Source organism: Drosophila erecta, unplaced genomic scaffold, assembly GCF_003286155.1.
Source record: "Drosophila erecta strain 14021-0224.00,06,07 unplaced genomic scaffold, DereRS2 tig00000000-arrow-pilon, whole genome shotgun sequence".
Lineage (NCBI taxonomy): Eukaryota > Metazoa > Arthropoda > Insecta > Diptera > Drosophilidae > Drosophila > Drosophila erecta.
Window position 1 is genome coordinate 6,058,506 of NW_020825194.1, and position 15,402 is coordinate 6,073,907.

Sequence of the window (15,402 nt, forward strand, 5' to 3'; positions counted from 1 at the left end):
AACTTTTGTCAGACTAGTTTGGAATGTATATGGGAAAATAACCTGGAACTCACGAAAACCAATTAAATACATTTATGGGCAAAGAGAAAAAAGTGAATAGTGGTAGAAAAGTTCAATATGTTCAAATTTAATCAAGCTCAAAGTTAATTCTTTACATAATTTGAGGTTTCATTAGCATGAAACCAAATATAAAGTTTTAAACAACATAGAACGGGTTTCAAATTTGTATAAGCCTTTTTAGCTATTACTAGTTTTTTTATAGTCTCGATGGATTTATGTGCTTCAATGGTCACAGCTCATGCAGTATAATTGAATTCACCTGTTATGTTTTTGAGTGATATTTTTCCCTGTTTTGTTCCGGCCGTCGCGATTTCATCGTCCGCAGGCCAATTGAGTATTCCCGCCCAGTTTTATTATTGGTTTCCTGTGGCGAATTTCGCTACTTTGCATGCAATTGCATTTTTGCATATCGCATAGCATAAATACAATGCCATAAAGCGTTAAATGGGCAAGTGTCGTGTTAGAAGAGGTCGCTGCCATTAAACTATGCAGGGACTCTAAAGCAGACGCTGAAAAACTGAATTCCAAGTCACAAATTACCAACATTTACCTGCGGAGTGCGCATATTTCAGCCCCTAGTAAGCCCTGTTTTTGTCCACCTCCAGTTGGGTCTGCGTTTTGCCCGCAGGAAAACAGTGCAAACAAACAATAAGCAGCGATGCAGACGTTGACGTTGACGACCCGAGTTGATGTTGATGTTGATATTTCAACCCATTAACCTTTTTTTGTTGCTGTGATTTGCTGTTCTGCTGCGACGGCATTTAGTCTGAGCCCGATGCATTCCGCAACTCATTTCTGGATGGCCGTGATTGATGATTTCAACGTATATTAGTTCATTAGTGTGTGCAATTAGGTCGCCTGGCATGCATTTGGCTGGGAATGAGTTATGCGCTTATTAATTGAAGACTGCCATTCGCAAGTCGCGTGATTTGCAGGGATCATTACTTCGTATTTGAGTGTAAAACTACTTTTTAGCGACAGATATGTCTCTGCCACATTGGCTAAATGAAGTTACCACTTGCTTAATTTCACCGTTAATCAAAGTTCGCTCCTCTGCATTTCCGCCGGTTTTAATGTGAGCAAAAACATTTTTAATTACAATTTTAATAAGTAGTTGCTTACTCAATAGAGCCAGGATATACCCAGCACCCATATCACTTCGTTCACCTTGCCGTGACACATTGACGAGTGCACGGGTAAGAATCTGGGAGGGAAACTGAGAGGTTGGGGCGCTGAAACTTTGCACTTGACTTTAACAATTAGCTTGTGTCCTCCCCCATCCATCCAATGGCGGAATGGGAATTCCGGATACGCTTCAGCCCATTCTGCACCTTGTACCACCCCATTTCATTAGTAGGTGTAGTTGTTGCTAAGCAGCGCGTCACAGGCAATTACAGGGGCGGTAATGCGTATTTAATTAACAAGCTTACTTAGTAGTTTTCCATGGAAAATTTAGCTCATTGTTCGCCAGAATGCGAATGCGACCGAATAGCAGCAGCAGCAGCAGCAGCAGCAGTTGCCGAGTCGGGGGAACGAGCTAACTGACATTTAGACCCTCAACGACTCTGTAACGGTCCCTGCTCCCTGCTGCCTGCTGACTGCTGCCTATTTGCCTGTCTAATTAAACGGTAAACTTTTCTTATGGCCATTCAATTCCCACACCGATCTGTTTAGTTATTCGGTAGTTCGTCGTCGAGAGATGTCCGTAATCGAAAGTTTTCGGGGTACTTGGAATGGAAGTTAACCATGAGTGAGTGGGAGATCTTCTGTGCTTTTATGGGCTCGATGCTAATTGAATTGTCATTGATTAATTGGGCCTTGCCAAAAATTGTTCGATACTGCAAGAGCAATAACTTCCAGTCGTCTGGAGTGAAATTAGATGCTTCAGAAAGCAAGAAGTCAGCGTACACAGAGAAAAACTCATTCGGAATAGCCCTGCCTCAAATTTCACTTTCAAATTATTGATATACAGCATCAGCCAAGGAAATTTCGAGTGCGGCGTGAAAATCATTTGGATCATAAAATGGGTGGCTTTATGGAAAAACCGGAAACGGAAAAGCAAGCACGAGAGGGTCACGGAAATGGTCTGCGCTACTGCGTGAGTTCTATGCAAGGTTGGCGAATGCAAATGGAGGACAACCACTCGGCCGCTTGTCGCCTGAAGGATCCCTTCTCAATGTGGTCCTATTTTGCGGTATTCGATGGTCACGCTGGCAATGAAATATCACAGCATTGCGCTGAACACCTACTGAATACTATATTGGAAGCCGAATCCTTTTCAAAGCACATGTACGAGGCCGGAATACGAGAGGGTTTCCTGCAGTTGGATGAGGATATGAGGAAGCTGTATGAGCGCAACCAAGGTGGCTCAACGGCCATTTGCGTTTTCGTAGCACCGGACAAAATATATCTGGCCAACTGTGGCGATTCGCGTGCTGTGATATCGCGAAATGGAGCAGCTGTCATCAGCACAGAAGATCACAAGCCATTTTCTCCCAAAGAACAAGAACGCATTCAAAATGCCGGAGGCAGTGTAATGATTAAAAGGGTAAATGGCACTTTGGCCGTTTCCCGGGCATTCGGGGACTATGATTTCAAGAATGATATCTCAAAGTCTGCTGTCGATCAGATGGTGTCTCCGGAACCTGATATAACAGTTTGCAATCGTTCCGAAAATGATGAATTTATGGTTATAGCCTGCGATGGCATTTGGGATGTGATGACTAGCAGCGAGGTTTGTGAATTTATCAGTTCACGACTTTTGGTTACCTATGACCTGCCGATGATTGTCAACAGCATATTGGATATTTGCCTGCACAAAGGCAGCAGGGACAATATGACTCTGCTCCTCCTACTTTTGCCGGGAGCACCGAAGGTCGATATGGATGCCGTTAAGGCCGAAAGGAACCTCGATCAAACTATTATTCAAATAACCAAGGAAGTGATTGAGAAGCACGAGGTACACGACTTTGAAACACTTATTCGACTGATGAAAAGAATGTCCATTAACATTCCAAATCTACCACCTGGTGGTGGTCTTTATGCAAAATATTATATTATTGAGCAAGCTTTCCACGAGAAATTTCCAGATACTCCTACTGAAATCTATGACTATTTTTCAATGTAGAATGTTTGATGAATGGGAAGTTAACATAAGTGCAGTAAATTGTTGTAGTTATCATTCCGTTTGTTTTATTTTTATTTTTGTCCAGTGTATTCTTCGCTTCATTAGTTTATTCCAAAGAAATCCTCCCCTTTTGGATTGCCAGTGGAAGTGTGCTACTATGTAGCAACAGCTGTGCGTTATGGCCATCCAATTGCCAGCTTGTGCTTCGTCAAAAGCAGTGGCACAACATGGCATATACTTGATTTTTTCAATTAGATACAGACGCACGCATTACGCATACGCAATGCGTGCGGACCGAAGAACAATCAAACTCATAAAACTCAGACTTGGCAACAGATTCGCAATCGGACCTTTTCTCGGCTGCCTGGTAATAATTAAAATTTGCCTGCCACAAAGGATAAGCCCCGAAAGACAAAGTGAAGGAGTGCCACAGAGGGGCCAAAATGAAAAGTTATGAACTACAGCATGGGCAGTTACTGGTCCAGTTCAGTTCAGTCCAGTCCAGTCCAGTCCACTCCACAAAATCCACACAGTACGTGCCGCAATACACAACACTTGACCCAAGCAGTTGCAACAGTCATAACAATGACTGCTACTGCTACTCCATTGCTCCACTGCTCCACTGTTTTCTGCTTTTCGTTTTCAGCCCCTGAACAGCAGCTGTCCATTTTAATTTTCCAGCTTGTGTAAATAATTTAAACAATTCCATGTCCAGTCCGACAGGAATAAGGCAAAAAGAACTGCAGAGCGGAAGAGGAAAGTGCTCGGTTATTATTTGTTACCTCGACTCCCGTCCAGACTTGGCCTATTACTTGCGGTTGCCGAGTCAGCATTTGTTTAGCTTTCTTTGTTCCTTCCAGTGTTTCTTATTTTCTCCTCCTGTTCCGTCTTCAAACCAAATATTTTTGCTAGTCAAGTGAGCCCGTTTTGTGGGAGTACACATGGAAAATAAGTTACTGAATATGCATTCCGGATTTAAGGAACCATTCTTTGAATTTCAAATCGCAATCTACGCTGATTGTTTTCAATATCCATTTTGATGAAAAATAACAAGCTGTATACCCTTTTTTTTGAGTGTAGTGGGGAGGGGGAGCTCCGACATGAAAAAACAAATGAAAACAATAACATGTGGCCCCGATCCTCTGGTTATCTGGTTTTGAGAAGACCCTTCACCCTGGCTGGATGCACTCATGTCCAGTTTGTTTGTTTACTCTGTCTGGCAGCATGTCTGTTGCATATCAGTGACCAGCATATCGTTATTTTCCTATAATTTAGACAATTTTCAGAAGGGGTTCGCATATTCAAATAGTTTCTCTTGCGTTTAGATTTTCATTTCTAGACTGGCTTTTGCCATTTTAATCAACTGTTGTTGGATGCACGGCAATTGCTTATTAAAGGGCAAAATCAGACAGAGAGTTGGTTCCAGCCTCGGACTGTCTGGCCATTTGGTTTATGGAACTTTGGCCAAATATTTGACTTTGGCTCGGGCCAGTCGACAACATTTGCAACATTTTTCTATTTGCTTCGTTAACCGCACACGAAAAAAAACGTGGTCTTCCTGCGACTGAATGTTTGCGAAAACTTTGTTTGCCGCCCGTCGCTGGCCATAATGCTAAACTTTCTTGCGTTCAAATCCATTTTTTTGCTGTTAGCCGGACTCTTTTATTTCATTCCTTTTGTCAAATGCAGACCAAACCAATTACAAAATCCACACAGCCAGGGAACCAACAGAACTGGGCCATCAGAGGGACAAGCAAAGTTTGGCTTGCAAACAATTGCAATTTATTAAGCCAAGAGCCAAGCAAAGCGCAAACAATGTCCGTGTCCATGTGGCCAGCATAATTAAAAGTAAGTTCAATGCGCTGCTCCAGACAACGGGGATAGTCAAGAATCTCGACTAGAGATGAGCAGAGAAATTCCAAATGTTTGCAATTTAATTTACATTCAAAAACAATTATTGCGGGAGATAATACAGTTTAGGAAATAATTGCATTTAATTTGGTTAGCTGCTGAAACAAGAAAACGAATTATAATTGAATTGCGGTCAAAGGAGCGGATGTGAAAAATATGCGGAAATTCCTAAACACTTTAAAGAGTTCGTCACTGACAAAACGGAGGGTAATGAAAGAGTTGACAGCTCTTAACTTATATCGAAAATATAATTTATGAGTCGATAGATCATGACCTTTATGAAGGACTAACTTTCTGACGTCACTTTATTTTTAAATTATTCTCAAATTATTATCTGCAATCCCAGCTCTCTGCATCTCCCATACGCCCTGTAGTACGAACTTAATATGCATGGTAGCTCTTGTAAGTTGTAATTATGTTGCAATAAGTTGGCCCGGGCTCGAAGTGCGGATTTTGCTAATGCGCTGGTTGCAAGTATGTGATCAGGCACTTCAATTGCGAATTTGTAAGGAAAGTCAATGCAGAAGAAGGACCAAACAATGGGGCCACTGATTAGTTGTGAATTTACTGCTGATTAAGATGCTTTTCAAAAGAATTCACTGCCCACTCTGGTCAAACGAACTTTCCCACCAACTTTTCGCGTTTTCCCTGTATCTGTCGGTTTCAGAGGGCCCTGTGCTCGTGTGGCCGCTAACTTTCTGTTGAATTGGCAGTTTATGAAAAATTCAAGGACAGACATTAATTTCGCGCTAACTTCTAGGGGCAAGTCCATATAAATTACACCAAAATATCCGTAAGTCATCCGGAAGGAAGAAATATATTCGAAAGTCAGCAGCAAGGATGAGCAAATTAATCAAAAGTGCTGAGCTTGCTATCCCATTCGACTTTGAGTTTATTAATCAATATATTATCCCTTCCTGTAAATAGAATACATTAAATGGGTTTAAGCCGAGCATATTTTCACATTAGCACTTTCGACAAATGATTTTGTATCAAATGCCTGCGTGGTAATGAAATCACCTGTTTTCCATTAAATACGTTAAATCATAAACAGCTTTTTAGTTTTTATGAGAGTTAATTTATATTTTTTCCCTAAATGAATATAAGTTCATTTATTATCTAAATGAACACACATTGTGTTCTAACTCTAAGCGTATTTAAAGTAAATTTTACCGTTGTTTCAGCTGGCCATTTTCAAAATTTAATCAGTTGAAACCACTTAATTACGGTATGGGTGTTTGCCCTCCTTTCTTTGTGCGCACAAATGTTCAGGCATTTCTATTGCGCAAAATAAATCACAGTGTAAGCCTTTTGTTTTTCCATTTGTTTACAGGCTAAATGAAATCATGACAATGTATCGTGAATCAACAAAATCAGCTGAGAGACAAATTGCATAGAACACGCAGCAGCATCGAGTGCAGCTTCAAACACGGGTTGTATCTATATACATATGCCAATTACTGTTTTTTGATGTCGTAAGCCTCGATTCGTTGCTGTTCTATTGACAAGCTAAACGGATCCGAGTTAGGTCCGTGTGGGTATTTATTTAAATTTATCGCATTGAGCTGTGCGTGCGGATGCGAAGCCAATTGCAAAATTCCCATGCAATTTGGACGCGTAGATTCCATGTAATTAACAATTTAGCGATTGCAATGGCAGCCATTTTGTCAGGGTGCATAACAATGAGCGAATAAAATGCATTTGCTAAATAATGCAAATTCAGTTTTGACGCACATAATTCCATTTTAATGGAAATTTTCTACTTAGCACTGCCGTTGTTGTTTTTACGGCTCGCCTGAGGCGATGCAGCATATAAATAAAGGTGCTGGCCAACGTAATTTAATTGCTTATTTTGCCATTATGGCCATACAGGCTTCTGTAGTCTTTTATTTATGTAATATTTCTGCCGGAAGTTGCGCATACGCCACGTTGAAGGAAGGTCAAACGAAAAAAAAAAACGAAAAAAGCCGCCAGTTATGTGGGGAACGTATTCTAATGGTGGGAATAAAAAGAGTGCTCACATACATGGCATCGCAAGGAGCCAGCTAGTTGAACTTTTATTATTCCTGACAACCTGCACTATTTTATTTGCCCAGCTACTACACTTTAAATATTTATTTCGCCCCAAATAGCTGTAAATTCTCGGCTCCCATAATCCTTTAGGGGTAAGCCCCTCCTTATCAAAGGACATAAAGTATGGCAACACCTGATTTATACACGAAGCCCACTTTACTGGAAAATGGACATACAAAATCAGAGAGCAACTATGTATCTGACTGGCCAGCAGTGTTTGGACAGCGATCTACACTTGGAAAACGAAGGACTTGTACCGAAAATGGCTCGAATCTTTAGATTGCAAACCAATGTCTTGTGGAACTGATTTCCCATTTAAAAATGATATCAAACAGAACATGTATTTGCTTATGCTTTACCTTTTTAATACAATACTGATTCTGGTTTCATAATCATAGGTATCGGTGCAGTGTGCAAGTCGCTTTTGGTGAGGGAACGCTTAACTTATTAAATGCGCACACTCCGTTTTAATTACTCACACACATAACGGTGTGTGCACGTGTGAGTTGCTAATTGCGGGTCCATACACACACATGCCAGCCGAGCACAATTTTAATGCGCACTTCCGTTTCCGCTGTAATGCCTGCGGCATAGTTTATTTTTATAACCCGCAACACGGGACTTCCACTGCCGCCGCCTCCTTTGCGGTGCGTAATTGTTAATTTTCAACAGCGCATACTATGCCGCAATGAACGACTGACTGACTGAGTGACTGACTGAGTGACTGACTGCCTGAAGGACTGATGGACGGAGGGAGCGAACAACTGACAGACGGATGCATCGGCTTCACAAGAAAGAAGGCCTGACATTTTGATATTGCTGTGCACTGCAAATTACCAGCATTTTAAGTGCGTGGCCGCAAAGAGGAAAAGCGTTAACACGGATAAACATTGACAGCAGCCGGCCATTCCGCATCAACCGCAGGATTCACGGAAAAAAAATTGAGAATCTTTCCCGTGTTTATCGCACGTGTTTGTATGCTATATAAGATAACATTTCAACGTTAATTTATTATTATTACGGAAATTTGTGCTGTCAACAATCTGTCTTACAACATCTCTCTACAAATAAGCCAACAGCTGTGCAAGCAGTCTTAAATACATCAAAATTTGCCTCAGTGCACTTGAATGGTCTGGGAAAAAGATCGAGGGAGTGCGGAAAGCCAAGAATGAAGCGCAGCTTAAGCAAATTAAGCGCAAAATCACAGCACTGACAGCAAATGGATGGACAAACAGAAGCCAAGGAGGGCGCATCAGATCCCGAGATTCAGACTTGAGAGCATTATGCAATTATTTAAACATTTCCCAGTAACAGCAATCGCAGCAGCAACAGCGGCCACTGGGCTTAAGCAAATTGAATCCGTCGCATGCTCCTAATTGCGGCCAACACTCAAATGCCGCGTCCTAGCCACCCATGTAAAGTCCTGGGCCAGGATACGCCGAGTCCTGCACGGGTTTCTTCCCCTTCACCGCCCGAAATTCGTTTCATTTCTGGATAATTGCTGCTTGAATTTCAATTCGAACGGCTGGTTGGCATGGGGTTGCCTTAAAACGCTGCTGAATGCTCTCGGTTATCCTGCACTTGTCACAGCCTCAATGCAAATTGAATTTCCAGTGAACCAAATTGGGGCGAAAGCCGCCAGCAAGATATCCTTGCGCTGCATTTCAGCTCAACTTACGAAACCATAAGCGAATAATAGTGTTTCTGAGCTAGATTTATATACTTGTATTTTATCTGTTGGAACATGTAAACCATTCATGGCCCTAAAGTATATTGGGGATTTTGGATATTTTTAAATTAAGTTATAGTCTAGGCTGGCGAAGTAACTGCAATGCTCGATGGTAGGCAAATACATGCGGAAAATTAACATATTACCTCTCGGGCAGAACTAATTTTCTATGCCACTTAACCGAGGGGTTGTGCAGGAAACTCTATGACGATGGCTATAAAGTTCGACGACGTTTTGCCTTCTGGCGCGACCAGTACTTCAGTCCTCTTTCAATCAATTAATTATTGTTTTATGCCGCTCTCAATCGTTCAAAAGGACCACGGGCAGGGAAAGTGGGAGAAAAAACACAAGCGCGCAAGGCAGGAAGAGAACTCCTTGTGTCCTTAGGCGAAGGCAAAAACCAAAGCAAAATGGACGCATACTTTACAATTAATTTGCCATTACGCCGGAATCTTGAGGCTAGGGAACTGCGGATTGCCCTCTGCCATTTTTAATCGATTTTCATTACGGACTCGTTGGCCCGCTCCTGTCTGCCTTTTTCGTCTTACCCTCGCTCGTCACTCACTTGACGCTTCAATTGGCCCTCTCTAAATGGGCAAACAAACTCTCGACGTGGCGCGATGTCCTTTCCCCCAGCCCCAGCCCCCAGCCCCCAGCTCCATGCCCTTAGCTCCCACCAACCGTTGGATGCCTAATTTGACTAATAAGCTGGCCATTGCAACGGCTGTTGAACTTCCGGCGCGACGGGGATGTGGCTGGATGGCTAAGCCTTCGGCCACTTTCGGTAATTATATGCCAAAACAGTTCAGCGGCGTTGAAGCGGCAGTTGGCCTCCACACAAAAAAATATTAGGAGGCAGTAAATGGCATTTAAGGGCGACGCGGGAATGTGGGATGTATTTCAATTCAAGCTTCTTACTTTGATGATACATACAAAACAAGATTAATATTATTTTAATCAGGCTTAAAGCAATATGTTATATGCTATTTTTGTTTAATTAATAGATTTTTTCTTAAGTGATAGCTTCAAAGCTGAACCAAATTTCAAGTTCTCCGCTGATTTCCCTTTGAGTGGCCCTTTTCTGTTGGTTCTTCCTTATTGGTTAATCATTTGCCATAAAGATTTTAATTTCCGCTTTTTAATAGGAAATAAGTCTATCGCTGTGGTTTGGGCTGAAGGGACTAATCCTTGCAACACTCTTTGGGCTTTCTGTTTGCCTTTTGAATATTTTTCAAGAAAAGCAGGACCTTAATTGGTTTGCCAGCAGCCAGAAGCTGTCAGTCACGATTAAGATTTCCCTCAAAAAGGGTTATTCCGATCCACTCCCCTATAGAATTTCATTAATTAGGTTCATTTAACATGAGAATATCTCAGCGCCACGCGTGAGCGACACCAGTGACAGAGCACAAATTACCAAAAGTGATATGATTGCAGCAAGGCGAAGTGGCATGGCTAAACGATTTGACTTACCATCAGCCACTTGAATTTCGAATTAGGTGCACACAGAAAGAAATGAATACTTAGTTTTGGTACTAGTAAAGTCTATCATTCAATAACATACTTTCCAGTGCAGTACTGGGTGCTGGTTTATTTGTGCTGGATAAATCGTAGCCACACACGGAAATCGGAAGGCAACTAGTAGTATTGTAACTGCTCAAAGTCACCTGGGTGGTCATCGATTGACAGCCCAACAGGGCGGGTGAGTTGCCGTTGAAAGGCATTCAATAATTTACTAATTCTTGTACTCCGGACTGTGATTGCCGGGCTGTGACTGAGTGAAATCAAACGTCATCAATAGCCGACACTGAAATAATAATTCGATTGACGCACTACCTCAGATACAGGACCGATTATTTCCCGGGCTAGCAATTTCTTACGCAAATACAGTTCAAATTCACAAGGCGTTCCGCCGACATCAACAGTATAAGGTTAAACAAACTATTGATTGGCAGGTTTTGTGCGGCCTAATGACCACATGCGATGATGGTCAATAGTATTGAGTCGGGTGCATTAAATGTAGATTTGTTTATGCATAAATCGGTCTGTAATTAGTAGATAATGATTTTGCTATTGACCTCAAATACCTACACACTCGAGTCGAGCTAAATAACACATAGCCAACACACGTGAAGTCAATTGCAGTATTAAGTTTATGATATCGGCGAAATATAGTTTGCAATACATAAACAGTAAAAGCTGACTCTATACTCCGTTTATTGGTATATTGTTCATTGCTAAAGTAATTTAAGACTATTTGTCTATTGTCTAAATAGCGAAATGATTTAAAGTTTTCACCAATGATTATTTAGCATATCATTTGGAACACTTGATGACTTAGTCAATTTTTTCAGATTGCGTTATACTCCTTTACAATCAATTTACGGTTAACAACACATTAATTGTTAAGGCCAAGTCAAGAATCAACGACTTTATTTACACCATTGAAATGGAGCTTCTATTACGGACAAATAAAACCTGTAATTCAACCACAAGTAGTAAAGAAAGAAAATGACGGCTAATATCCGGCCTTTACGTGTAGTCAATTTATCACAAAATAATTATAACCCCATTAAACTGCTCTGCAAAATGGCTTACACTTAACCTCAGCCTTGGCCCTGACTTTATATTGAATAATTCAATAACAATTTACAATCAATTAAAAGCGGCTGGCGGAGATTAAAAATCTCAGACGTTGGCCAAGTTTATTATGTGTGCCTGAACTCAATTTAGCGTTACTCATGGTCCATTAATTCGCCATTTTCATGGTAGGTGCAATAAAGTGCAAAAAATCCAAAGACCGAGCGAAACACAACCAAAAGTCGACGCTGTCAAGTACCCAGAAAAAGGGTCACTTCCAGTCGAAAGGAGGGACCAAATGGCAAACCAGGCAACTGTCTGGACCCCTCTCAACGACCAATTACAACTAAACAGCTTTAATTTAATTTGAGCCACCCAGCCTACCTAGCAGGCCCACTGCTCCCCATCCAGCCCCACTGCTCCCCATCCAGCCACACCCTGTTGACCCGGTCCCTCCTCCTTTTGGCCAAGAACAATGGCGCGGATGTAATGTTCGCATTATGCTCGTTCACAAATTGTAAGCAGCCATTATGTTTCTTCGTGTTGCCCATGTTACCCCAACCACTGCGTTCTCGGAAAACCCCTTTCCCCTGAGCTTTTAGCATTGTAATGCCTTTTGGTCCTGGGAGCAGGGTTGCCGCCCCAAAACAGCGCCGTGTTCGGCATTGTTCCAAACTGGTCTGTTCCCTGCCTTTCGACCGCCCAGTGGGCTCAGGTTCTCGTATGTCAAAATAATGGCGGCAACGGGCAGTCATTGTTATTGTCCTGGTTGTTCCACCTGGCAAAGGATGGCGGTCACGTCATCATCATCATTATCATCCGAAAAACCCGATGGTGACTGCACACCCAGAAAGGCTGCATTCCTGCTTCTGGGTGTGCCCAAATGGTTTTGGTAGAGTGATTTTAAAACTCCTAACTAAATTTCTGCAACTACACATGTAATAAATTGATAGTATTAAATCGCATTTAGAAACACAATTAAAAATGTATTAATCTGTGTTCTTGCTGTTGGATAAGTGCCAAATCCCATACAGTTCATTCAATTATTGCAATTAAATCATTTAAATGAAAACCACTCCCTCAGCTTGTAATTTCAGAATTTAGGTAAGGAAGAACTTGGCAGAATAAGTGAAATGAAAGATTTCAACTTCCTTCACGTTAAATACAATTTGCAATATAGCAGGCAGAAACGGCGATGACCACAAGACAAGACACAAGATGTCCGTCTGTTCGGGCCAAGAAAACCTTCGACCTGTGGTCAAGAGCAACAAGTTTGCTGTGGGACGGAGATGAAAATGGAAGTTGAGGCGAAGTTTCGAGTGTTGCGGTTTTATTTGCTGTCATTGCGGGACACTTCGTTTTTGGGGTCAGTGAAATAAAACATTTAATTACTCGCACGAGACATCGGACAGGACAGCAATTAGTTGATCAATTTGCTGGCAGCGACGCCTTAAAGAAAACCACTTTGCCTTTAAGTAATTGACTGCGGAAACGGATGGGCATGGAAGTCGATTATGAAATCGTCAGCAAATTAAGCACTCCAGTGAACTGAGTTGGAAAGCCACGAGGAACTTACTGTTCGGTTCGTGTTTAATGTTGGTTATTGTTCTTAATTTAGCTAATTTCTAGCTCTAATCTAATTTAGTTATAATTTGCTTGAAAATATGAAACAGGCTTTAACTTTTCTTCACAAATAACTAGTACTTGTATAAAACTTGTCAGGAAGTGTAAAGGCTCTCAAGAGCTTACGAGTCCAATTGATGGTCCCAATTAATTTGTCGGTTTGGCGGCTGAAAGCTTGGGTCAGTGGAGTTTGTGGCTGCCTTGCTTTTATTTGCCTGCCATTTGCAAAAACCATTTTCGCAATTCAATTTATTCAACCGATGCGCGACTTTTCAATCCGCCAAATCAAACACACTCCGATGGCCATAAATTCAGGCGCTGCAGAGACCGCGTAATTTCTGCGCTTTATTTATGCATCAATGGCGTGATTTATTTGCAAACACTCTGGCCCAGACCACAAACATCACTTCAAGTGTTCATTGTTGTCTACACTTGTCTTGTTTGCCTATCCGTACGAGTGTATATATGATTTCTGCTCTCTGCGGCTGGGTAAAAAAATAACTATAATTCATTGCAAATAAAGCAAGAAAAACACAATTATTTATCATGAAGCAGTCAGACATCCGAATGATGGCCCACCCACCTTCCGCCCACACCTACTTCTTCCGCTTTTCCACGGACACGGGCAAAGAATTCAACAACACAAATGTCAGTCAGCCCACAGACAAAAAAAAAAAAAGAAAAAGGAAAATGGGGAAAGACTGTCTGTGCCGCGCCTACAAAAGCGGCTCAAAGTTTTGGGCGACAACAAAAACACAAATCTTCTCAAATTTTTTCCCCCAATTTTTGTGTGCACTGAGGAAAATATTTAACAAAAACTAAGCTAATTGTGCTGTTTATGTGGTCGCTCATAGGTTATTCCCTATTTTTCCTGCTTGTATTCTACGTAGACTTTTTAGCAGTAGATCATATCATACGCGTATATTATGAATATTTTTGAGTGTAAAAGGCTCAGGCATTTCGGGTGACTGACAGCGTGGCCCAAAAGCTCAGGGAATCGGATGAGGAAGTGGAAGCGGGTCTGGAGCCCGGAGTCCGGAGTCCCAAACCCGGAGTCCTGAGGCCGCAGTCTCTGTCCGGAGTGTGAGTCGGGCGACATATTTTGTGCTAAATCTTCTTGTTCACACTAACGCGCCGCTGACAGTTTTTCTTTCTTCATTTTGGTGTTTCAGTTTTGTGATTTTTTCCAGCTGCGCCTCTTTTGTGTGTGGTTGTTGTTGGTTTTTCACAGATTTTCAAGTGTGACAGTCAGTCAGTCAGTCAGTCAGTGGGGCTGCCTGAGCAGTGTGAAATATCTCGCTAAATGACCAAAACAAACACCCACATCAAGGCAATGGTTATATCATGACCAGGCTAATGCCATACCCTGAATTTTGCTGAACTTTGTGGCTGGTAGTGACGGAAATGTTTTACCTGGGCACGGTTCAAATTATTGGCTAGGGATAGAGGAGGCAGCCTAGTATTCTCAGAATAAGTATCTTCAGGGTTTTAGGAGAAATTCTTATAAGGAAACTTAAACGCAGGTACAAAATTATCGTATGCATTTACATTTTTCATAGCATGAACTTAGCTCATAGATTAGCAATCATTAAATGCCAATTAGCATCATTAAAGGCGGTTGTTAAAAAAAATAAGTTAAGGAGTCTCTATTACTTATCAATCATCGTTAATCAATTTGCAATTAAATAAGGCTTTTGAAGTAATTTTCGAAATTTCAAATAATCTATGGCATTTAAAACTGACTTCAAGTTTCTAGGTACAATATCTGTGCGACGTAGCAACTCTGAATTTGGCCTAGTCGGGTTTTGGTCTTGGCTTAAAAACTGGTTTTTTATCTCAATGGATGCTGCGGCTCCACAATAGCCCACTTTTGTTGTTGCCGCTGTTAATTCGACAGTTTTTTAAGCGCCGAGCTGACATTGACCCACTTTCAGTCTGTCGACTGCGGCTCATCGTCTTGGCCACTTTGCTGCCTCATTTGAGTGTGCGCCTGTATTCGTTCGTCGGATGTGAGTGCTAATTGCGGTCAGTAACATTTCGCGGCCATTCACACAACACTCAAACTCAAACAATGACGAGCCCAACTGCTCAATACATCTCGCGGAAACTGCATTTGCATTTCGTTAGCGGCCACTTCCCCCCGAAATCCCAACCGTAATTCCAATATCCCAATGCCCACAGTCCAAAATTTGCATATTCGATTCGGATTCGGATTCGGATTTTGGTCATCACGGTTCTGTGCGGTTCGCGTGTGGGCAGCTGCATATGATTTCCGCTTTTTCTGTTGTGTACCCACACTTTG

At 41.8% G+C, this 15,402-nt stretch overlaps 2 protein-coding genes across 2 annotated transcripts in view; one reads left to right on the plus strand and one right to left on the minus strand.

The window, feature by feature from the left end:
- LOC6554262 (ABC transporter G family member 20) overlaps positions 1-15,402 on the minus strand; it is a 47,509-nt gene that overhangs the window by 18,091 nt on the left and 14,016 nt on the right. The gene's annotated exons all lie outside the window — the stretch shown is intronic.
- LOC6554132 (protein phosphatase 1B) lies at positions 2,001-3,226 on the plus strand. Its single transcript, XM_001981648.3, has one exon. It carries the CDS (start codon positions 2,084-2,086, stop codon positions 3,185-3,187), a length of 1,104 nt encoding a protein of 367 aa, XP_001981684.1. The 5' UTR covers positions 2,001-2,083; the 3' UTR covers positions 3,188-3,226.